General features: G+C 44.3%; 1 protein-coding gene across 3 annotated transcripts in view; it reads right to left on the bottom strand.

The window, feature by feature from the left end:
• Positions 1-5,270: 5,270 nt before the first annotated feature.
• Positions 5,271-25,535, bottom strand: part of LOC120937510 (interferon-induced, double-stranded RNA-activated protein kinase-like) — a 349,006-nt gene continuing 328,741 nt past the window's right edge. For all 3 annotated transcript variants that reach the window (XM_040350789.1, XM_040350790.1, XM_040350791.1), the window contains one exon: positions 5,271-7,951. In XM_040350789.1, the coding sequence (XP_040206723.1) occupies positions 7,841-7,951 (111 nt within the window). In that variant the 3' untranslated portion in view covers positions 5,271-7,840. The remainder of the gene's footprint in view (positions 7,952-25,535) is intronic.

Below are 25,535 nucleotides of genomic sequence, written 5' to 3'. Positions count from 1 at the left end.
GTTCAAACAAATTGTTTGCCTGTTCTGCTGGGATTATCTGGGACTCATGTTCTCTCAAATCTGATTAAAATCCATCTGACAGTCATCACTGAACCTGTTGATGGCAGTAAGAGACCATGAATCCCAGATATTGTCAGCGTGCTGATAAACTGAAAAAAACATGCCCCGAGCATACACAAAACAACTTATAACTGACTGTTGATCCCTAGTCCACAATACAGGAGTGGATCAGATTACCTGATAATCACTGGAGTAAATTGTCATGAGAGCCCCCCTTTCAACACAAAGATTATTTCTAGTCCTGTGCCATTGAATATTTCTGTCTCCGCCTGCTGGGGATAGGTGGAAGCTAAGCCGCATGAGCTGGAATTTGTGGTACTGAGTCCTAAGGATGCTGCCCATACAGAACACATGTGTCAAACACAAAGCTCACAGGCCAAATCTGACAACTCTATTACACCACCTCCAGCTCTCACCCCCTGCTCTCTGCTCACCACTGTCACTTGTAAACACAGAAGCTTGCGTTTACAAGGACAGCTTTTCTCTCGGTGGATCATGGGTCTCACAGATTGCTTCCTGCCCGGCATGCACTCATGGCGGGGACAGATGCCAATCAATGAGCTCCCTGCAAGTGAGAGGCGGAGCCACCTACACTGCCGGGAGATACTAGAGCCAAGCTGGGTGGGGGCAGAGATGAGGGCTGTAGAGAGAGATGAGGGAGAGTGGTGCAAAAGTCAGAACTGAGGGGGAGTGGTGGAAGCGAGATGTGGACAGCTTGTGAAAGAGCTGCACCCTGCACCTCTAAACCCTGCACTCTATATGTAGCACACTCCTCAACCATGCACTCTGTACGTAGCACACTCCTGAACTCTGCACACATAATCTTGCAGATACAAACAGCCCTTTGAGGGCACTCCTGATCTAGAGGGCAAGGCTGCCACCTAGAGGATATCTATGATCGCTGCAAACTTAATTATTACATTTTCGTGCAATATGACTTTAATTGTGATAATAAAAAAAATGCTACACAGAGTTGCACTCTCACTCAGTTTCTTTTTTTATTCTTGTGCCCATTTGTCAGCGGGGGATTCCCTGGTTGCTGCGTAAACAAGAGACTGCAGAAGCCATCAGTGAAGTCCCTTGAGCACAGACTATATCCCTAGTGCATCTGGAATATACTTATTTATTGTCTATAAGCAAAGGTCTCCATCCAGCATTCCTTTCTATTGTACCCTATGGCAAGATATACATATGGCTGCGTATAAAGGCGTCCGTCTTTATGTATATAAATTCTTGACTAAAAAGATACAGTATTTCCATTCTCCACATGCTTTAGTGAATGTAGAAAAATATTAGCCAATCCAGGCCCATGCCAGAATTTGCTCAGCTGAAAAGATAACATTTTTGCAGATATGAGGTTACTGCACATACCAGCAGTGGCCCACTAAACCCTCCTGTCATAACCAAATCCCAGGCTGTTTTGACAGACAAAACCTCAGTATTTCTTGATAGTGCAGAAGCTTGCTTGTGCCTGCCTCTTGTGACTGTAAGGACTAATAGCAATGTGTGGGGGTGGGGCTTAGTGGTAAGCTCCGATGCCACTCAGCAATGTTGAAGTTGGCTATTGGCTGTTAAAGCTTGGCTGCGTTCGCCATGAAAAGAAGGGTTTAGGAGGATTCTGCCGATGTTGTATTCACCTTTTGTACTTTTATACCTGCAGCAGTTTATTTTTGTGTTACCATAATCAGTCACTTCAAGGTTTCCTCACAGCACTGCTAAATTAAAGATGTTGTAGACGTCAAACTATGCTTAGTAATCTTTCAATTGAGTGGGGACCCGAGGGGCCATACGTGTATTGATAGTCTAAAGTATGCAACAGGAAATAGATACACAGAAGATAGCAGGTTACCAAGTGGAGCCCACCTCGTCGTACTTTGGCACACTGATCCACATCTCTGCCAGTCCTGCAACACAGCTGAAAACAACTAAAGTAATAAACACCAACAAGGCAGTCACCTACAGCAGAGGTGCTCCTTTAAATCCTGTTAAATCTAAAGGCAAAACATACACCAGATATCACTAGTAATTCTAATCTATGCCAATCAGTTAGCTCAATACTTTGTTAACCAAACAAGTCACAAAACATGTGGTGACAGCCCCTCTTTTCTGGGAGGGTAGTCTCTGAGGTACCATAAAAAAAAAAAAAAAAAAAAAAAAACTACTCACAGGACCCATCTTTGAAATACACCAAGGCATCTAGAACTATTTTATTTTACAATATTACAACCTCCATCCTTAAAGTGGAAATAAAGTTCCACTATCACAAACTGCAAGCAGGCAGACTCTTTATGGCAGAAGAGACATGCAATGCAAGAGACAAAAAACAACCCACATATTTCTCTATTTATATTTCCTTTAAAGGTGCTTGTATACACCCTGGATGTCAGTACATATTACAGCCCTAATGACTTCATCAGGGATTTTTCCTCTGGTCTTAGTTCTTAGAACTCTATAAAAGTCTATGGGTGCAGGCAGTTCCAGGACAGTTAGAATTACAGTACTGGACGTAAACAATCACCAGGGGCTGCAGCTGCCAAAAAGAGGTAAATATGCAATTATGGCGGGTGGGTTCAAGTAGCACAGAGCAAAGGGGCAAAAATAATAAGTACACCATCTTAAAATTGCCCTTGCCCTTTATGAAAAGTATTGTGTCGAATATGCAAATCTGATATTGACTTGTCTCCAACTGGTATTTCTTTTATTTTTATTTTAGATATTCTTGGCAACCTTGAAATTTACATAAACCTAAAATCCATTTTTCAGATGTTTACAACATGCCTGACTGTATACAGTTTTTGTGAGCAAAGATCGGTTTCATAGGCTTCTGCCTATACCTAGATCCTCCCAGTAACACCAAATTCTCTTGTAGCCCGACAATAGTAAGCAACTTACAACTTGGAATCAACAGCAGTGTTGACAACCTGCCATTTGCACCCCTTCACTTGTTTGTTGGACTGCCTATTAGATCCGTAACATGGGCAGCCCACAAGCCAACTGAAAGAGCATATGTAGCAGGTTGGCGATACTGCTGCTAACCGAGAAGCAGTGGCTTAGTGTTGTCAGCCAACAACAAGAAGAAGTGCTGTTATGGACAGCTTCTCTACATAAATCTTTTTGGAACAAATTTACAAAAAAGCTATTCGCCTGAGAAAACTGTACAAAGGCATTATGTCAAACAAGCTGAAAAAAGGTTTAGGGTTTATATGTCCTTTAAAGGGGTTGTAAAGGTAAATTTTTTATTTTCTAAATAGGTTCCTTTAAGCTAGTGCATTGTTGGTTCACTTACCCTTTCCTTAGATTTCCCTTCTAAATGTTTTTTTTCTTAGAATTTCTCACTTCCTGTTCCTCCTCAGTAAGCTTGCCCCCATAATCCGAGCCGTTCTGGTGGGGGTTAGTCAGTGTGCTTGCCCACTCCCTTGGGACTACATCCCTGCGGAGAGACATGACAGTGTCTCCCCGCAGGGATGTAGTCCCAAGGAAGGGGGCGCGCACGCTGACTAACCCCCAGCCAGAACCGCTCGGATGATGGGGGCAAGCTTACTGAGGAGGAACAGGAAGTGAGAAATTTAGACAAAGAAAAAAAACATTTAGAAGGGAAATCGAAGGAAAAGGTAAGTGAACCAAAAATGCACTAGCTTAAAGGAACCTATTTAGAAAATAAATAACAAACCTTTACAACCCTTTAACCAATATGCTGTGAATACATGAAAAAAAAAAATACTACAAGCTGAATTAAAGGTATTGCTTTTACTGCATTGTTACATTGGTCCAGCTTGGACCAATGTTAAGTAAGCATATGTTGTACCTGTGGAACGGCTGTTGAAGCAGAGAATCACTTTAGTGGTCGCTACTACTATAGTAATCATTGCTTTCTTCCAGGTCCTGCCTTGCTGCATTAGTAACCGTAGGGGAGCATTAGCTCAGCACAGGCACCATTTAAAGATCACCTTGCATTTTTCTCAAAGAATGCAAAGAGCTCTCTGATTAGATGAGATGGGGATGGACCTTATGCCATTAGAGAAGGCTTCGCATTCATTGAGAAAAATACAAGGTGCTTTGTTAAGGATGCCCATGCCAAGCAAGGGACTCCCTGTGGTTACTATGCTGCCGGGCAGCAACTCAGCACAAGGCCCGTAAAACAGCAGCAATCATTGTAATAGTGGTGAGTACTACAGTGATTATCCACTCCCACAGCAGTTCCACAGGTATGGCATATGCAGACTTGCATTTTTTTCAAGCTAGAACACCATAATGCAATACAATCCATACTAATTCAGCCTTAATCGTATGAAATGATCAAATAGTGTTTAGCTGAGAAAACCTTTTTATATAACTAATAAATCTTTCTATGAGCATTCTCTGAAAAAGACTGTTTTGACGTGGCATAGGTTAAGTCATGCAATGCAAAGTAAACTGAGCTTTTCATTTTAAGAATTTGCACAAATGGACAAATACAACCTGCTTTTAGGAGAACTTATCCTGCATTACACTTCTGAGATCATTCAGAGTTCATGAATAGGTGCATTTGACCTGCATCAAGCTACTTCAATTTGCTTTTGTATTCCCATCGACATATAGGGTTTAAAGAAAGAAGGCTCTTCTTTTCGTTCAGTTAAGGACACAGTAGATTTATAGATCTTGACCACTGGGTTATGGCACCACCTCCAGGAGTAGGTACCGGGCACAAAAAATAAAAGAACAGCATAGGGGTGGATTCTGATGGTGGCCAAACCCCCATCTTCAAGAAGTAGCCCAGTTAGTCACAAAGCAGTACTTAAAGGGGTTGTAAAGGTAAATGTTTTTTCACCTTAATGCATCCTATGCATTAAAGTGAAAAAACATCCGACGGTACCGCCCCCCCCCGAACCCCCGTTTTACTTACCTCACCCCTCGAAAGTCTCGCGCACGTCCCCGTGATCCTCTTTGCTTCCCAGCTTGGCCGTTGATTGGCTAGGCTGGACGGATTGATAGCAGCGCAGCCATTGGCTGGCGCTGCTGTCAATCACAGCGGATGACGTGGTGCGCCGGGGCCGAGTGAAACAGTCGGCGGCTATGCCCGCCGCTGTATCACGGGAGAGCGCCCGCAAAAGCTTTCCACCATGCTTGCTCGCATGAAGGTGGAAAGCTCTTGCGAGGAGGAGCCGAGACAGCCGTCGAGGGACCCCAGAAGACAGGGTTCAGGGACACCCTGTGCAAAATGAGCTGCACAGTGGAGGTAAGTATGACATGTTTGTTATTTTACAAGATTTTTTTTTAACTTTAGTGTTCCTTTAAGGCAACAACTGGTCACAGACATAACTAGAGAGTGGGTGCTGTGTCCTATAGTTCAACACATGACCCAAGCCTCAAGTATTCCACGAGGAGGGGAAGCAGATAGGAAAAGGATATACACAAACTGCTCCAAGCCACCCAGGGGCCACACGGAGTCATATAAAGAAGGATATATACTTTACCACATCCCAATAGGATGAAAGAGGGTACCTTCTCCTTGTCACTTGACCATATGAGTGCCCCCCTCCCCACAGGGGGTGGGGGAATCAAAGGCTGCCCCAATCCAGGAGAGCAAACGATTTACAAGGACCTACACATGTGCTCATTGGCTGAGCTGGGGAGATCCCAAAAATCTATATTATGTAACTTTTCGCCCAGTGACAACTGACCTGCCTCTAACAGATGGGGGTTTGGCGATCAGCGATGTGCTTTTTTTTTTTATGCCTGGTGTTCTACTCCTGAAGGTGGAGCTATAACTCTATGGCCAAAACCTGAAGATTTCCACTGTGGCATTCAATGAACAAACCAAAAAAATTATTGGAGATAGGTTTCAATTAAATCAGCCCTCTAATTTCACCTGCACAATTGCTCTCTGTGTGAAGGCCAACACTAGGAAAATCAGGTTCTGACGCATGCTCATGTGCTGACAGTTAACATTCTGTCAATAGGAGAGAGCAGAAAAAGTTTGATATGTTTTTACTTTCCAGCAGTGGTGCCTGGATCACAAAAATGGCTGCCCAGAATTATAAATACTTTGAAAAGTAAAAGGTTTGTTTATATGTATTTCAACTGTCAATATAACATCTTTCAGCTTCGTTGTGTCTTTAAAATAGCTTGTATTGCCCAAAGCAATCAAGACAGATACCAAAACCTAGTCTCAATAGTATGCCAGAAGGTGCAAAGAAAATCATCAAATACAACTGGGCAAAAAAAAAAAAAATTGTTATATACTCACTACCATTGCAATGCCAATACATTCTGTACACAAAACATCCTAGGACAAGCACATTTGTAGTGCACTTATCCTAACCCACCACCTTCCATACTGAATTTAGATGTGTCTTAGTGGTGTGGCCTCCCCACAGCTGCACAGCCCTTCTTCAAAAAATGTTCCCAGTGTTTCTGCACACCAACCATTTCATGCACTGTTCAAACCTCAGACTAACGACAGATGGGCCTTACATTGAAGGCTATGGAGACCCAGCAGTACTTTTCATAGGGGGTGTGATGAAGAACTGAGATTTTAAACAAGCGGTTATGTGGCTTTCACTTAGCTTTTAAAGCGATTGAGGGAGGGGAAGAAAACAATGCACATATGAAATGCAGTCATCGAGAGACACATGTACATACCTGTAACAGTCTCCAAAACTTTCATGTTATGGCCAAATGCCAGGCCTTTCTGCATAAGTAAAGCTTCCTACCATAATTACTGGGTAGTATCAGGGTTGGTCAATAAGCGCCACACCCTTACATTCCTACTGGGCCATCACAAAGTTGGGCAGCCTCAGTGATCAATAAAAATGTGCAGAGGGTAGACAAGCTTTGACATCATCAAAGAGTGCAAAAGCTTTATCATAACGAAGGGCCTGAGATTAAGCCTGTGAAAAGAAGGCTTGGGAGGTTGCTGCAGGTATGTGTAGGAGCTTCTAGGTGCATGCACCTCATACTTACAGCAGTTTGCCCTTCTTCACTCAAGTAGCAAAGCCTCTTTAAGCTGATTTTCAATCAAGGCTCAGTCACGGCATATTATGTTATGCACAGAATATCCATCACAGTTAATTAACACAGAAATGCATTATCTTTACAACAGAGGCATACTAATAGTTTAGTGGACTTGTCAGCAAAAAAATAAAACGTAAAAGGTGCCATGCTATGTGGAAAATATCTGCGTTCTCCTAAGACAGTGCTCATGTGCAGACTCTGCAACTTCAGCATGAGTACAACAGTGTCACATCTCTACCAATCATCTCAAGATGATGCAGAGAGAGTCTGCAGAATTGTAAAGATTTTTTTTATTATTGTCTGTGTGGTGCTTCCAAACCAATAGATTCCGGTCCTGATAGCAGTTATAGGATGTGATGACACCAAAATGTCTATCTAAAATGAACATGATCATGGTAAAAACTCCAAAATAATCAAGAAAGTGTCTACTGCGTGATAAAAAACTTTCATATTAGCAGCTTTATAATTTCTTCAGTATATAAAGCATCAGAAAATGTGCTTTATAGAAAACCCATATATGCTTTTTAGGCACAAACATATATTTTTTTAGCTACCACTTATACTTTACCATGACCTTTCAATTCCCATTATTATTAGAGAATGCTCCATTATTTCATTGTCAAAAGTACACGATGAGATGAATAAGGTTAAAATGGATCTACATAATCTACAAGTGCTATACCAGCTGAAAAGTCAATCACAAAGCTCATATTACATTTTACAATAAACGCTTTCTTTCATTTGTCTTCTCCCAACAAAATAAAGGGATTTCATTCATTAAGTAATTTCATAGTGTGTTTGAATGGAAAACAGACTTGGATTTAAAATACTCCTTTAAGAAGACAGCTGTTGGCCTTTTTTTCGGATCCTTTGACAACATTAACTTGATTCTGGATGCCTAGAAAACAAAAAACAGAAATATTTGCAAAAAGGTGTTTCTTTCTGTATATCCTACTTAAAAAAAAATGCAAACAATTTAAAATGCAGCCGTTTTGTGCGGCAAAACTTTAGGTGGATATAAGTTAGCGTGCGTTTGCTAAAGAATATAAATGATATATAGAGCCATGACAAGGTAGAGGCATAAGAGGCACCAGCTGCTGGGGAGCGAGTGGTGCAGGTGGGGTAGAAGCCTCTCCTGCCTTCACATTCCCAGACAATCTTCTGTATTGCGCAGAAAATAAGCTGTCCAACCGAATCACAGAAGCTCTGTATAAGAAGCGATGTGAGCGCCTAAGAAACCAAATGCTGCAAGAGCGCTGTCAAAAGTGACAGCAGACCTCCACTGATTGCAACAGGGAAGCTGCTCTTTCTTTGTAATTTAGGCCTCATGGACACGGGACAGTTGAAAACCTCTTCTGAATGCTGGAAACTGACAGTGAAAAATCAATTAACAGCTTTTACATACAGTGGGGATCGAAAGTTTGGGCACCCCAGGTAAAAATTTGTATTAATGTGCATAACGAAGCCAAGGAAAGATGGAAAAATCTCCCAAAGGCATCAAATTACAGATTAGACATTCTTATATGTCAAACAAAGTTACATTTTATTTCCATCATTTACAGTTTCAAAATTACAGAAAACAAAAAAATGGCGTCTGCAAAAGTTTGGGCACCCTGCAGAGTTAATATCTTGTACTGCCCCCTTTGGCAAGTATCACAGCTTGTAAACGCTTTTTGTAGCCAGCCAAGAGTCTTTCAATTCTTGTTTGAGGTATCTTTGCCAATTCTTCCTTACAAAAATCTTCCAGTTCTTTGAGATCTCTGGGCTGTCACGCACTGCTCTTTTAAGATCTATCCATAGATTTTCAATTATGTTGAGGTCAGGAGATTGTGAAGGCCATGGCAAAACCTTCAGTTTACGCCTCTTGATGTAATCCCCCGTGGATTTTGAGGTGTGTTTAGGATCATTATCCATTTGTAGAAGCCATCCTCTCTTTTAACTTCAGCTTTTTCACAGATATCATCAAGTTACCATCCAAAATTTGCTGAAATTTTATAGAATCCATTTTTCTTTCTACTCGTGAAATGTTCCCTGTGCCACTGGCTGCAATACAACTCCAAAGCATGATTGATCCACCCCCATGCTTAACAGTTGGACAGAGGTTCTTTTCATTAAATTCTGTGCCCTTTCTTCTCCAAATGTACCTTTGCTCATTCCGGCCAAAAAGTTATATTTTAACCTCATCGGTCCACAGAACTTGTTTCCAAAAGGCATCAGTCTTGTCTATATGTTCATTTGCAAAGTTCAAACGCTGATTTTTGTGGTGAGGACGTAGAAGACGTTTTCTTCTGATGACTCTGCCACGAAGACCATATTTGTACAATAATCTCTTTATAGTGGAATAGTGTACCACAACTCCAGTGTCTGCCAGATCTTTCTGGAGGGATCGTGCAGTCAAATGTGGGTTTTGAATTGCTTTTCTCACAATCTTGTGAGCTGTTCTGTCTGATATTTTTCTTGGTCTTCCAGATCTTGCTTTAACTTCCACTGTTCCCGATGACTGCCATTTCTTAATTACATTCCGAACAGAGGATATTGACATCTGAAAACGCTTTGCTATCTTCTTATAGCCTTCTCCAGCTTTGTGAGCGTCAACTATTTTCAGTTTCACTTTTCTAGACAACTGCTTAGAAGAACCCATGGTGCTGATTGTTGGGGCAAGGTCAGATGAGTCTGGGCATTTAAAACCTTTGAGATCGACATCACCTTGTCTTCCCAGACGATTTTTTATTTTTTTTTCCACTTCAGACTTAACCATTTACCGGAGGAAGGTAGCGATATTTTCCCAGACGATGATTGAGAACAATCCATGACACTGGAAGGTCTCAGCTTTGCAAAGGGGGCAGTGCATGGTATAAATTCTGCAGGGTGCCCAAACTTTTGCAGACGCCATTTTTTTGTTTTCTGTAATTTTGACAGTGTAAATGATGAAAATAAAATCTAACTTTTTTTGACATATTATAAGAATGTCTAATCTGTAATTTGATGCCTTTTGGAGATTTTTCCATCTTTCCTTGGCCCTCGTTATGCAAATTAATACACATTTTTACCTGGGGTGCCCAAACTTTCGATCCCCACTGTACTGAGTTTAGCAGCAGTTGAGGTTAGAAGCATTTTTTAAAGAAAACCTCAGGAGACCCTCCCAAATGTCCACAATGCAGGAGAAACTTGTAAATTAACAATTTCAGCCATTCTGTGAAAGAGAGGCAGTGTGCTTTAACTATGAATTGTCTCTTTGCCCTTGTCTCTCTCTCTCTGCACTGGTCTCTCTCTAACCGTCTCTCAAATTCAAACTAGCTTTATTGGCAGGACCAAATATATTTTAGCATTGCCAAAGCAGTTAAGTTTGTATGAGAAAAGGAGGGGGGGGTTGGGTAATATAAAGGTAAATGGGCATAAGTCTGTGTAAAGGGTTTTTAAAGTCCTCAGTTTTTCATGTCCCTCTGTATTGGGCAGCCATTTTCACCATGGGCTCCTCTTCTCCCAGTAGAAATTGGAGTTTTCTCTTCTCTAGAATTGAATTCTGGGATGAGCTCCTCCTCCTCACAGAACTAAGCTGTCAGTGTGATAACCCATTACTGGTCTTTATTTCTTTTTGAGAAAAAACTGCTATTTTAGCCTTTATGCATAGGTTAAGCACAAAAATGCAGAGCTCTGAACCACGCATTATAGCTGCGCTCTTGGCAACCAATTTGTTTACAATAGGCAATTAAAGCTGTTCAGGTAAACAAACACTATTTTAAAATGCAGTTGTCAGAGGAACCAAATGCAGCTTATCTGTATTTTATTTTATTTATTTTGTACTTGATAAACAACCATACAACCAGATAATAAAAAGTTTAGGTTTTTAACCACTTGCTGTCGCCGCACCGTCATAATACGTCCACAAGGTGGCTCTCCTAGGCGAGATCACGTATTATGACGTCCTGCCTTTTAGCCGCCACTAGGGGCGCACGCGCGCCGCCGGAGGCGCGCGCGCGCGCCCCCCGCTCGCCCCCGACTCCCGTGCGTGTGCCCGGCGGGCGCGATCGCCGCCGGGCACACGCGATCGCTCGGTACAGAGCGGGGAACGGGAGCTGTGTGTGTAAACACACAGCTCTCGTTCCTGTCAGCAGGGGAAATGCTTTTCTTCGGTTCATACAATGTATGAACCGAGGATCAGTGTTTCCCCTAGTGAGGCCACCCCCCCCCCCCCACAGTAAGAACACACCCAGGCATACTTAACCCCTTCCCCGCCCCCTAGTGTTAACCCCTTCACTGCCAGTGGCATTTTTATAGTAATCTAATGCATTTTTATAGCACTGATCGCTATAAAAATGCCAATGGTCCCAAAAATGTGTCAAAAATGTCCGAAGTGTCCGCCATAATGTCGCAATACCGAAAAAAAAATCGCTGATCGCCGCCATTACTAGTAAAAAAAATATTAATAAAAATGCCATAAAAATACCCCCTATTTTGTAAACGCTATAACTTTTGCGCAAACCAATCAATAAACGCTTATTGCGATTTTTTTACGAAAAATATGTAGAAGAATACGTATCGGCCTAAACTGAGGAAAAAAAATGTTTTTTTATATATTTTTGGGGGATATTTATTACAGCAAAAAGTAAAAAATATTCATTTTTTTCAAAATTGTCGTTCTATTTTTGTTTATAGCGCAAAAAATAAAAAACGCAGAGGTGATCAAATACCACCAAAAGAAAGCTCTATTTGTGGGAAAAAAAGGACGCCAATTTTGTTTGGGAGCCACGTCGCACGACCGCGCAATTGTCTGTTAAAGCGACGCAGTCCCGAATCGCAAAAAGTACTCTGGTCTTTGGGCAGCAATATGGTCCGGGGGGTAAGTGGTTAAAGTGGAATTCCAAGCTTTTGAATAACTATGCTTAAACCTGTCACCCGGCCATAAGTTGTGGATTGTCCACTGGCCACGTCACCTGCCACAAGTTGTGGATTGTCCACAATGCAATGCAAGCAATTAGTATGTTTTTTTAATGATTTTTCATCATTTGCCATCATTTTTGAAATTTCTAATGTAAAAAAATAGGTCACCTTTAAAAACGCCTATAAACGAAATTGCGGCAAAACGCCGGTACCGCGTTTTGCGTTTCAAACGTGGAAAACGTATGCGTCTGAAACCATTTTTTTGCTTCTGGAAAAATGAGGTTAAACACAACTGCCTAAAAACGGCAATAAACAAGACTGTGTGCATGGACACATAGGATAACATTGAATGTGTTCAGGGGCAGTTGAAAAAAGTGTCCAACTGCCTCTGAACACGCGTTTAACAGCGTCTTGTGTGCATGGGGCCTTAGTACTACACCCTGAATTTTGGGGTCACTTAATTATGACCCCTGCACTGTTGCACTTGTTAAAGAGAAAAAAAAGGGGATTTTTTTATAACAGCTTACCTGTAAAATCCTTTTCTTGGAGTACATCACTGGACACAGAGAAGCATAGTCTTCACTATGTGGGTTATAGAGTCTACCTTCAGGTGATGGACACTGGCACTCTCAGACAGGAAGTTCCCTCTCTATATAACCCCCTCCCATACCGGGAGTACCTCAGTTTTGTAGCAAGCAGTACAAATCCCAATATTCCCTATAAGAGGGGTGGGAGCTCTGTGTCCCGTGATGTACTCAAAGAAAAGGATTTTACAGGTAAGCTGTTATAAAAATCCCTTTTTCTTTATCGTACATCACGGGACACAGAGCAGCATAGTAATCACTATGTGGGATGTCCCAAAGCAATGCTTAATGAGGGGAGGGAGACATTCCAGCAAAAAAACAGGTGCCACCGGACGCGAGGATCTATACTGCAGCCTGCAGTACTGCACGCCCAAAGGCCGTGTTCACGCACCTCCTAATATCCAACTGGTAAAATTTTGTAAATGTGTGGACTGACGACCAAGTCGCTGCCCTGCAGACTTGAGCCATGGAGACTTGATGATGCGCCGCCCAAGAGGCGCTCACAGCTCTAGTAGAATGAGCCTTAACCACCCTAGGAGGAGCTTTCCCCCTTAAGCCGTAGGCTTAAGAGATTAATTGTCTAATCCACTTGGAAATAGTGGATTTTGATGCTGCCTGACCCTTCTTGGGTCCATCTGGTAGAATGAACAATAGTGGTTTACAATTGCCCATGCATAGAAGCATAAAATAGGCGAGACCCATAATCCCCAATGGAAGACCTACTGTCGAACCAAGTTCCGTAGGTACTTCTTACCTTTCCACGCCGCAGGGTATTGCCAAGCAAGAGGCCCAATCTTCACCCTTCACCGTGGGTATTGTCTCAGACCTTCAGGGACCGGGGTCCATGGGCAGGAACACCACTCCCCTGGACCTATATAGCACCCTGGCAGCAGAAAACATTTGGTCCTTGGTAAGGCACAAAGTACTGGAACCCAGGGTCCAGCCCTCCGAAGAGAGGCATTATAGGCAAAACCTTGTTCTTCGTACCGAGGCCCAGGTACCGTCCACTTTGGCTATGAAGCACCTTGGACGGATCCGGTTTCTTAGCTTGCCTAAGCCCCAAGGGACCCATAAGCATAGCTCTTCAAACGTGACCAACACGCAAGACACTGGCGAAAAAACTGAGGTACTCCCGGTATGGGAGGGGGTTATATAGGGAGGGAACTTCCTGTCTGAGAGTGCCAGTGTCCATCATCTGAAGGTAGACTCTATAACCCACATAGTGATTACTATGCTGCTCGGTGTCCCGTGATGTAAGATAAAGAAATATATCCATTGCTTTAAGTAAAGGTCATCAAAGTGGTTGTAAACTCATATACATACACACACACACACACACACACACACACACACACACACACACACATATATATATATATATATACACACACACACACACACACACACATACACACAGTTGAACTAGAATTACATTGGGCACACAGGTCAGCTAGGGGTCAGACATTAATGGAGAGTGGAATGGGGATAGATGGGGGGAGGGTTATGTCAGGTGACAAGAAAGTTCCCATGTTGCAAACAGCCATTGGAAATGATAGTGCCATTTGTACTACTATAAATTATATGAAAAACACCAGAGAAAAATGTAACAATACATTTAAGTGTTTATTCACCAATGCCAGAAGTCTGCCAAGCAAAACAGGTGAGTTGGAAGCTCTGGCGCATGAGGAGAGCTATGATGTAATCGGTATTGCTGAAACTCGGCTTCAATCCTCACATGACTGGGCTATTAATATTCCTGGCTATGCTCTCTTTCGGAAAGACAGGGTAAAAAGGAAAGGTGGAGGGGTCTGTCTCTATGTGAGAAGTGACCTCAAAGCAAGCGTGAAAGAGAACCTGGTTGATGGAGAGTGTGATGAGGCTGAAGCATTATGGGTGGAACTGCATACAGATGTGCGTAGTTCAAAATTAATCATTGGAGTTTGTTATAAACCACCCAATGTTAATGAGGAGGTGGAGACTCAGCTCCTTGCACAGATGGAAAGGGCTGCAAGGGCTGGGACGGTGATAATAATGGGGGATTTTAACTACCCAGAAATTGACTGGATTAATGGCACTTCTGGGACAGTTAAAGGACAAAAATTTAAAAACCTATTGCAGGACAATTTTATGGTGCAGTTTATTGAGGCCCCAACTAGGAATGATGCTCTGTTGGACCTGATAATCTCAAACCATGCAGAGCTTATTACTAATGTTCAGATAAAGGAACACCTGGGTAGCAGTGATCAGTGTTGTTTAAATGTTACAAAGAATATAACAGTATATGTAAAAAGGAAATCAAGGATGCAAAAATTCAAAATGAACGACAGATTGTAAAAGATAGTAGGACAAACCCCAAAAAATTCTTTAAATATATTAATAGTAAAAAGGTGAAGTCCGAGCATGTAGGCCCCTTACAAAATAATCTAGAGTGGGTGACTGGGGACAAAGAGAAGGCAAATTTATTAAATGCTTTCTTCAGCTCTGTGTATACAATGGAGCATGGGGGAGCTCATGTCCAAAATGGGGGTGGGAGTGACACAGCCCCAAATCCACAATGGCTCAAAAGTGATATGGTCCAGAAATATTTAGACAGAATAAAGGTGGATAAAGCACCTGGACCAGATGGCATCCACCCACGGATCCTAGGTGAGTTGAGCTCTGTCATTTCAAAGCCACTGTATCTAATATTTAGGGACTCATTAATGACAGGAATAGTACCACTGGATTGGCGCAGGGCCAATGTGGTGCCCATATTTAAATAGGGAACAAAGTCTTTACCAAGTAATTATAGACCTGTTAGTCTAACTTCTATAGTTGGGAAGATACTGGAACGTTTAATAAAAGACCACATGGATGAGTTCTTGCTGGAAAAAAACTATTTAAGCAGCAGACAGCATGGATTCATGAAAGACAGAAGTTGTCAGACAAACCTGATTCCTTTTATGAAGAGGTAAGTAAAACCCTGGACAGAGGCGTGGCTGTGGACGTGATATATTTGGATTTTGCAAAAGCATTCGATACAGTTCCGCACACACGGCTCATGTGTAAGGTAAGGTCTACAGGATTGGATATATTAGTTTGTAAATGGATAGAAAACTGGCTGAAAGACAGAATTCAGAGTCGTGGTTAATGATTCTTACTCTGAATGGTCAAAGGTTATCAGTGGTGTACCCCAAGGTTCAGTGCTGGGACCCTTACTTTTCAATATATTTATAAATGATATTGGGTCTGAGATCAAAAGTAACATTTCTGTCCTTGCAGATGACACCAAGCTATGCAGTGGAATAACGTCCTTGCAGGATGTCGCCAATTTACAAGCCGACCTCAATGCTCTGTCTAATTGGGCGACTGAGTGGCAGATGAGGTTTAATGTTGATAAATGTAAAGTTATGCACTTAGGGAATAAGAATATGCATGCATCATACATGCTAGGGGGAGTACAACTGGGGGGATCTGTAGTGGAGAAGGATCTGGGGTTCTTGGTAGATCATAAGCTCAATAATAACATGCAATGCCAAGCTGCGGTTTCCAAAGCGAGCAAAGTCCTTTCTTGTATTAAGAGAGGTATGGACTCCAGAGACAGAGATATAATTTTGCCCCTGTACAAATCATTAGTAAGACCTCATCTGGAATATGCAGTTCAGTTTTGGGCCCCAGTTCTCAAAAAGGATATCGGAGAACTGGAGAAAGGGCAGAGAAGGGCAACCAAACTGATAAGAGGCATGGAGGAGCTCAGCTATGAGGAAAGATTAGAGGAACTGAATTTATTCACTCTTGAGAAGAGGAGAATTAGGGGAGATATGATCAACATGTACAAATATATAAGAGGTCCATACAGTGGACTTGGTGTTGAGTTATTCACTTTACGGTCAACACTGAGGACAAGGGGGCACTCTTTACGTCTAGAGGAAAAGAGATTTCACCTCCAAATACAGAAAGGTTTTTTCACAATAAGAGCTGTGAAAATGTGGAACAGACTCCCTCCAGAGGTGGTTCTGGCCAGCTCAGTAGATTGCTTTAAGAAAGGTCTGGATACTTTCCTAAATGTACATAAAATAACTGAGTACTAAGATTTGTAGGTAAAGTTGATCCAGGGTAAATCCGATTGCCTCTCGGGGGATCAGGAAGAAATTTTTTCCCCTGCTGTAGCAAATTGGATCATGCTCGGCTGGTGTTTTTTGCCTTCCTCTGGATCAACTGTGGGTATGAATGTTGGGTGTATGGGATTGTACTGTGTTTTTTATTTTGTTTGTTTATTTTTTGTGGTTGAACTGCATGGACTTGTGTCTTTTTTCAACCTGACTAACTATGCAACTATGTAACAGTTGTGCTCATGAGTTTACAAACCCTGGCCTAATTTATGATTTCTTGGCCATTATTCAGAGAATATGAATAACAGAAAAAATAGGATTTTTTGTACTCGCCATAAAATCCTTTTCTCGGTCATCCATGGATGGACACAGCCTTCTCAAGTCTTGACAAGTGGGTTATGTTCCTGTTCACAGGAAACGATCAGGCAGAAACATGTTAGACAGACCCGTCCAGGGGGCGGTCCCTCCGGACATAACCATCCTCCCTGCAGCATGCAGCCTTAGGGGGGCTGTGTCCATCCATGGACAGAGAAAAGGATTTTACGAGTACAAAAAAATCCTATTGTTTCTTATGGTCCATGGACGGACACAGCCTTCTCAAGTCTTGACAAGAGGGACGTCCCCAAGCAGTGTCACATCTAAAGTATGAAGCACAACCTCCTTAGGATGCACTGGCCGAGGACACAAAAATGGAAGTACAATGTCCTCATTAAGGTGAAAAGACGAAACCACCTTGGGAAGAAAGGAAGGTTGCGGGTGCAACACCACCTTATCCTTATGGAGGACCAAGTATGGCGACTTGCAAGACAAGGCCGCCAACTCAGAAACACGTCTGACAGACGTAATGGCCAACAAAAAGGCCATCTTCTGAGATAGTGTCAAGAGAGGAATCTCTCTGAATTTCAAAGGGAGGGTTCTGAAAACCCAAGAGCACCAAATTCAAATCCCATGGGGGAAGAGGTGGTTTAAGAGGGGGAAGTACATGACAAACCCCCTGCACAAAAGGTACCCACCAGAGAGTGAGACGGCAAAGGCTGCTGAAAGAACACAGCCAAGGCTGAAATCTGTCCCTTAATGGTGCTTAAGGCAAGTTTCTGATCCACTCCACGCCGCAAAAACAGCAGGACCCTGGAAACCGAATATGTTCGTGGACGCCACCCCATCTCTTCGCACAAAGAGATGTAAGGCCTTCCAGGTGCGATGGTAGATCTTCTTGGAAGAAGACTTCCGTACCCTCAGCATGGTCGAGATGACAGAGTCGGAAAGACCGGTCCCTTAAAACCTGGCTTTCAATAGCCATGCCGTTAAAGACAGCTACTGTAAAGCAGGATGAAGTATGGGACCTTGAGACAGAAGGTCCTCCCGCATTGGCAGCCGCCAGGGTACATCCACTACTAGGCGCACGAGATCGGCGTACCAAGGACGCCGAGGCCGATCTGGAGCGATTAGAATAATCGGGATCCCCTCGGCCTCCACTCTGCCAAGCAACCGAAGAAGCAACTTCAATGGGGAAAGGCATAAACCAGCCGATACTGACGCCACAGGGCCACCAACGCGTCTGCCCAGGGATCTCTGGACTTCACCACAAACCTCGACACCTTGCGGTTGAGACAAGAGGCCAGGAGATCCACATCCGGAGTGCCCCACCCCCTGCAAAGGAGTTGAAACACCTCCAGATGCAACAACCATTCCCCCCGGGTCCAGCATCTGGCGACTCAGGTAGTCTACCTGCCAGCTTTCGACGCCCGGAATGTAGACGGCCGACAGAGCCGGCATGCTGATTTTTGCCCACCTTAGGATGAGAGTGTCCTCGGACGCTGCAGCCGAGCTCCGCGCTCCCCCCTGATGGTTGACATAAGCCACCACCGTGGCGTTGTCCGACTGGATCCTGATTGGGCGACCTTGCAACCTCCTCTACCAAAGTTCCAGGACATTGATCGGCAGACGGTATTCCTCCAGAGTCCAGCGACCCTGGGCCAACTGGACCCCCCAGATGCTCCCCCAAACCCGTGAGGCTGGCGTCCATCATAATCACCGTCCACTGGATGGGAAGAAACGACTTCCCGGACCGAAGAGCCGGGATCTCAGCAACCAATTCAGAGAGACCCTGACTAGGTGGCTTACCTGATTCTGACGATCCAGAGACAAAGGAGATTTGTTCCACTTGGACAGAATCTCCTTCTGCAAAACACGTGTGGAACGGGACATACTGTACCGCCTCGAAGGAGGCCACCATCAGGCCCAGGACTCGCATGCAAAAATGGAGAGAAGACCGTTTGCGTGATGCCAACACCTTCACTGCAGACTGAAGAGTCCGCAATTTCTCCAGAGGAAGAAAGACCTTTGCTTCCGAGGTGTCCAGGATCAACCCTAGGTACTCCAAATGCTGAGTCAGAACCAGGACCGACTTCTGAATGTTTAACACCCACCCGAAATCTTGACACACATCCTCCTCCAATTCTGTGCCAGAAGCTGCTCTCAGAAGAAGGGTCTAAGTAGCCCACGATGGCAATGCCTCGCTGTCTCAGCAAAGCTAGGATCGGTGTGAGCACCTTGGTGAAAACTCTTGGTGCCGACGCTAGACCAAAAGGAAGGGCCACAAACTGATAGTGGTCCTCCCCTATTGCGAAGCGCAGAAACCTCTGGTGACTTGCGCAAATTGGGACATTCAAGTATGCGTCCTTGATGTTCAAGGATGCCAGAAAGTCCCCGGGATGGAGCGCAGCCATCACCGAACGAATGGATTCCATGCAGACCTTCCTTACCCTCATGAAGGCATTTAGGGCTTTGAGGACCAATATCGGACGGACCCCGTCCTTCTTCGGGACCACAAACAGATTTGAATAAAATCCCTGAAACCTCTCATCCTGTGGAACCGGTAAAATTACCCCGCAACTTAGCAAGTCCTACTAGGGCAGACCAACGAGCCGGAAGGGTAGGGAGACTTGAGGGAAAGAATCTGTTCAGTTAATAGGAAAGAAACTATCTTGTACCCCGAAGAGACCACCTCGCAGACCCACTGGTCAAAGAGCAGGGAGGTCCACCGAGCTGTGAACCTGCAAAGCCGTCCCCCCACCCATGAGTCGGGCGGGGGCAATACTTCATGCAGTGGTGGGCTTGGATGCCGGCTTGGTCCGCTAACGCACCCAAGGACATTTCTGTCCCCCAGCTGAGCCTTTGTCGGCCTGGAAGGGTTTACTCGTGGGCCCTGACTGACGAAAATACTGCTTCTGCGTGGGGAAAGAAGGACCCGGCTTACGGCGGGGCTCCTTCCCCTTAGAGGACTGAGGGAGAAGAGTCCAGCAAGGAACCAAAAAGCCTGCCACCTTTGAAGGGTAAATCTGCCAGGGCTCTTTTGGAAGCTTGGTCAGCAGACCAAGCATTTTAGCCAAATCAGGCGGCGTAAAACCACAGCCGAAACAGAAGCTCTGGATATCAAGGGGGCTGCATCCAGTGTAGCATCACAGACATATACAAAGCCCTGGACCAGCTGGTTCGCCAGCCTGCTAGCTCCGGGAGGGAGTTGGTGCTCCTCCACAGTCTGGTGCAAAATCTTTGCTCATTCAGTGAGTGTCTGAGACACCAGGGTTGCGGCCACAATAGGCCGCAGGGCAGACCCCAGCATGGTATACATGGAGCGGGTCAGTGCTTCGGACCCATTAGTCTGGTCCCTAAAGGCAGGGGTCCCTTCCCTTCTATAGGGCGAGTGGTCACCTTATTTAACCTGGCAACCAGGGGGTCCACTACCGGAGGAGAGGCCCCTTTTTTTCAAGAGGCTCTCCTCAAAGGGGTACCGAACCGCCAGGTGCTGAGGAACTACAAAAGCCTTCTGAGGCTTTTCCCATTCATTATCAATGAATTTGTCAAAGAAGGAAACATAAGGAAAAACCTTCACAGAGCGGTCTGATTTGTGTGACCCAAAAAAGACCGATGCCTCAGAGGATGCCCCAGTAGGGAGTCCCTTACAGCGTTGATAAGTGCACTGACAAGTCCTGTACTGACCCGGATGAGGGGTTTTCCTCACAAGGAAGGTCCTGGTCCACCTCCTCAGATGATACAGAACCATGGACCTGAGCCGCAGCCAGGTCCTGGTCTGAGTCAGAGCATTCCCCAGGGGATGGCGGGGGGAGGGGGCGCTTTTTACCCCCCTTACGCCCGCACGCCGTTTCCACCCTGGCAACAAATGATTCCAGGACTGCCGACAAAGTGTCCATGGGAACCGCAGGTGCAGGGGCACCAGCTGCCACCTCAGGCATGTTTGGGGAAGAAGAACCAGATACTGACTCCATCCAGACAGCTCTCAGGGACCTACTCAGACCTGAATAAAAGCCCACCCTCCTGCTGCGCTGACCAGGGGGGTTACCCAGAGGACTCACCAACCACAGGAGGAGACTGTTCAGCGCTGCTTCCCGCCCTCAGTACACAGCGTGTTGCGAGAGGTAAAAGCTGTGAGAGGAAAAGGCTGTGAGGTAACCGTGAGGAGACCCATGCTGGGCGCCATAGAAGTCAGCATTAGAAGCCAAAAGCGCCTCCAAGATGGCCGCCGGACGCCTCAGATAGAGCAAGACACGGCCACAGTAAAATGGCCGACCGCAATAGCTAGCTGTGCCATAGCGCGGCCACAACAAAATGGCCGCCAATGGGATTTCCAATGTAAGCAAGAAAACTACAATACAAAGGCGCCGGTGCTGCAACGAGGATGAGAAGGCCTAATGGGGCCTTACAGTGGCAAAAACACCCCCACAGCAAAAACAGCAGGTTAAGACACCCCACAGTCCCCTGGTGAGGAGCCCCCAAGGGTCCACCCTGGCAGCAGCAATAGCATAGCAGCAGAGGGAAAAATGACAGAGCAGGGAAGGGAGGATAGGAGAAACCCCCGAACCCCAGGAATGCCCAGCCGTACCAACCCGCCGAGGCGGGAAGGACTGTTCTTACCCGTCCATACGAGGACCCACTGAAGCATTCCTGACAGGCATACAACCGCGTTGGCGTAGCTGACGGCTCGGTCCACTGTGAGCGAGACAACACCACAGCCCAGTCATATGTGGACCCTGGAGCAAAAGCTCACCGGCCACCCCAGGAGTCATGGGGTATGTCGTGGCAGACCAAGCCTTTTTGCAATGGTGAGCTCACGCATTCTGGCCGGACTGAGGAGACTACAAGGATCTATAATATCCAGCCTGTCTCTCAGTCGATAGAAGATTCTCAAAGAAAAAAACAAAATGAAAACATTTCCTCAGGGCGCTGGGTCCAAAGGGAGCCATACGTCCTTCTCCTTTGCTAGGCAGAAAAAAACTGAGGCTGCAGGGAGGAGGGTTATGTCCGGAGGGACCGCCCCCTGGGTGGGGCTGTTTAACTTTGTTAAAGTAACATGTATTTAAATATCTAACATGTTTCTGCCTAGTCCTCTCCTGTGAACAGGAACATAACCCACTTATCAAGACTTGAGAAGGCTGTGTCTGTCCATGGACGATAAGAGAAACTTTTTTCACTCATGGTTAGTGTTTGGCTGAAGCCATTTATTATCAATCAACTATGTTTACTCTTTTTAAAATCATAATGACAACAGAAACTACCCAAATGACCCTGATCAAAAGTTTACATACCCCAGTTCTTAATACCGTGTATTGCCCCCTTTAACATCAATGATGGATTGAAGTGGTATTCGTGGATGAGGCTCTTTATCTTCTCAGATGGTAAAGCTGCCCATGCCTCTTGGCAAACAGCCTCCAATTCCTATACATTTTTGGGCTGTCTTACATGAACTGCACGTTTGAGATCTCGCCAGAGTGGCTCAATGATATTGAGGTCAGGAGACCGTTGACCACTCCAGAACCTTGTTTATTCTGATGTAGCCAATGACAGGTCAACTTAGCCTTGTGTTTTAGATCATTGTCATGTTGGAATGTCCAGGTACGTCCCATGCACAGCTTCCTGGCTGATGAATGCAAATGTTCCTCTAGCATTTTTTGATAACATACTGCATTCATCTTGCCAACAATTTTAACCAAATTTCCTGTGCCTTTGTAACTCGCAAATCCCCAAAACATCAGCGATCCACCTCTGTACCTTTCTTAACCACTTTAAGACCGAGCCTGTTTTTTACTCAGTGTTTAGAAGTTAAAACATTTTTTTTGCTAGAAAATTACTTGGAACCCCCAAACATTATATATTTTTTTTCCAACACCCTAGAGAATAAAATGGCAGTCATTGCAATACTTTTTGTCACACCGTATTTGCGCAGCGGTCTTACAAGCGCACATTTTTTTGGAAAAAAAAACACTTTTTTTAATTAAAAAATAGGACAACCGTAAAGTTAGCCCAAATTTTTTTAAATTGTGAAAGATAATGTTACACCGAGTAAATTGATAACCAACATGTCACGCTTCAAAATTGCGCCCGCTCGTGTAATGCCGTCAAACTTTTACCCTTAAAAATCTCCATAGGCAACGTTTAAAAAATTCTACAGGTTGCATGTTTTGAGTTGCAGAAGAGATCTAGGACTAGAATTATTGCTCTCACTCCGAACGATCGCAGCGATACCTAACATGTATGGTTTGAACACTGATTTCATATGCGGGAGCTACTCACGTATGCGGGAGCTTCTGCACGCTTTAAACATTTTTTTTGTTTTTTTCTTATTTATTTTACTTGATTTTGAAAGTGTTTTTTAAAAAAATAAAAGTGGGTCACTTTTATTCCTATTACATGTAAACATCCCTTGTTATAGAAAATAAAGCATGACAGGTCCTCTTAAATATGAGATATGGGGTCAAAAAGACCTCAGATCTCATATTTGGACTTAAATGCAAAAAAAATTCAAAATGTTGTCATTTGAAAAAATGACAACAAAAAAATTTCCCGTATGGGCGGAAGTGACGTTTTGACATTTCTTCCGCCCTGCAGTGATATGGAGACGGGTGGGGACCATCTTCCCCTCACTTATCTCCACACACGGCAAGGTATAGGACCGGATCGCCACTGCCGACAGCTCCGGCAAGCGGCGGAGGGCATCGGAAAATGGCAGGAGGGGGGGCCCCTCTCCCGCCGCCGATAAAAGTGATTTTGCGGCAAATCCGCCGCAGAGACTACTTTTACCTTGTAGAGGATCGCCCGCTGAAGAAGAGGATACCAGGTTTATGGTAGCTAGCTGCTACCATAACAACGGTATTCCTCTTCAAAGTATTCACGTAAAACTGTGGCGGGTGGTCCGTAATGGTTAATAGGCCTTGTTGACTCCTCTCCAATAGGGATGAACTTTGAGTTCGAGTCGAACTCATGTTCGACTCGAACATTGCCTGTTCGCCTGTCTGGCGAACAACGAACAATTTGGGGTGTTCGCGGCAAATTCGAAAAGCCGCGGAACACCCTGTTAAAGTTTATGGGAGAAATCTAAAGTGCTTATTTTAAAGGCTAATATGCAAGTTATTGTCCTAAAAAGTGTTTGGGAATCTGGGTCCTGCCCCAGGGGACATGTATCAATGCAAAAAAAGTTTTAAAAACTGCCGTTTTTTCGGGAGCAGTGAATTTAATAATGCTTAAAGTGAAACAATAAAAGTGAAATATTCCTTTAAATTTCGTACCTAGGGGGGGTGTAAAATATGCCTGTGAAATAGCGCATGTTTCCCGTACTTAGAACTGTCTCTGCACAAAGTGTAATTTCTGAAGGAAAAAAAGTAATTTAAAACTGACTCGCGGCTATAATGAACTGTTGGCTACCGGCAATTTAGAGAGAATTCATTCATTAAAAAAAAAAAAAAAAACACAAAAGCATGGGGTTCCCCCAAATTCAATTACCAGGCCCTTCAGGTCTGGTATGGATATTAAGGGGAACCCCGCCGTCAATTAAAAAAAAAAAGACGTGGGGTTCCCCTCAAATATCCATTCCAGACCCTTCAGGTCTGGTGTGGATTTTAAGGGGAACTCCACCCCAAAAAAAAAAAAATGGCGTGGAGTTCCCCCAAAGATCCACACCAGACCCCTTATCTGAGCACACAACCTGGCCGGCCGCAGAAAAGAGGGGGGGACGAGAGAGCGCCCCCCCTCCTGAACCGTACCAGGCCACATGACCCCAACATGGGGAGGATGTCCCCATGTTGATGGGGACAAGGGCCTCATCCCCACAACCCTGGCCGGTGGTTGTGGGGGTCTGCGGGGGGCTTATCAGAATCTGGCCAGAGCAGTGTGCGGGGACCGCAGCAGGGGCTTAGATCTAAGGTGAGCATTTCTATCATATAGCTCATTATGCCTGTGTCTTGCAGTTTTTTTTTGTAGGTTTACAACCACTTTAAAGTGTCACTAAACCCACATTATAAACTATCAATAAATACTGTATTACATGTTGTTCATACTCAGTCACTATGAGATTCTTTTTCTGTATTCTGCAAAAATAAAAAACCTGGTTGATCTCCACCTTCTGTTAAAGTCCCCAATTCAGCTAGGAAATTTGCAGCTGTGGTGGCAACTTTGCACATGCTCAGTTTTCAGCGAGTTTCTATGCTGAGTATTTCCTTCCCATCACATCTGAGCAGCTCATGTGACTATAGAGTCTCTAGAGACAGAGATATAATTTTGCCCCTGTACAAATCATTAGTAAGACCTCATCTGGAATATGCAGTTCAGTTTTGGGCACCAGTTCTCAAAAAGAATATCGGAGAACTGGAGAAAGTGCAGAGAAGGGCAACCAAACTGATAAGAGGCATTGAGGAGCTCAGCTATGAGGGAAGATTAGAGGAACTGAATTTATTCACTCTTGAGAAGAGGAGAATAAGGGGGATATGATCAACATGTACAAATATATAAGGGGTCCATATAGTGAACTTGGTGTTGAGTTATTCACTTTACGGTCAACACTGAGGACAAGGGGGCACTCTTTACGTCTAGAGGAAAAGATATTTCATCTCCAAATACGGAAAGGTTTCTTCAC

Source organism: Rana temporaria, chromosome 4, assembly GCF_905171775.1.
Source record: "Rana temporaria chromosome 4, aRanTem1.1, whole genome shotgun sequence".
In the NCBI taxonomy this organism is placed as follows: Eukaryota; Metazoa; Chordata; class Amphibia; order Anura; family Ranidae; genus Rana; species Rana temporaria.
This window is presented reverse-complemented; position numbering and strand designations above follow the sequence as displayed.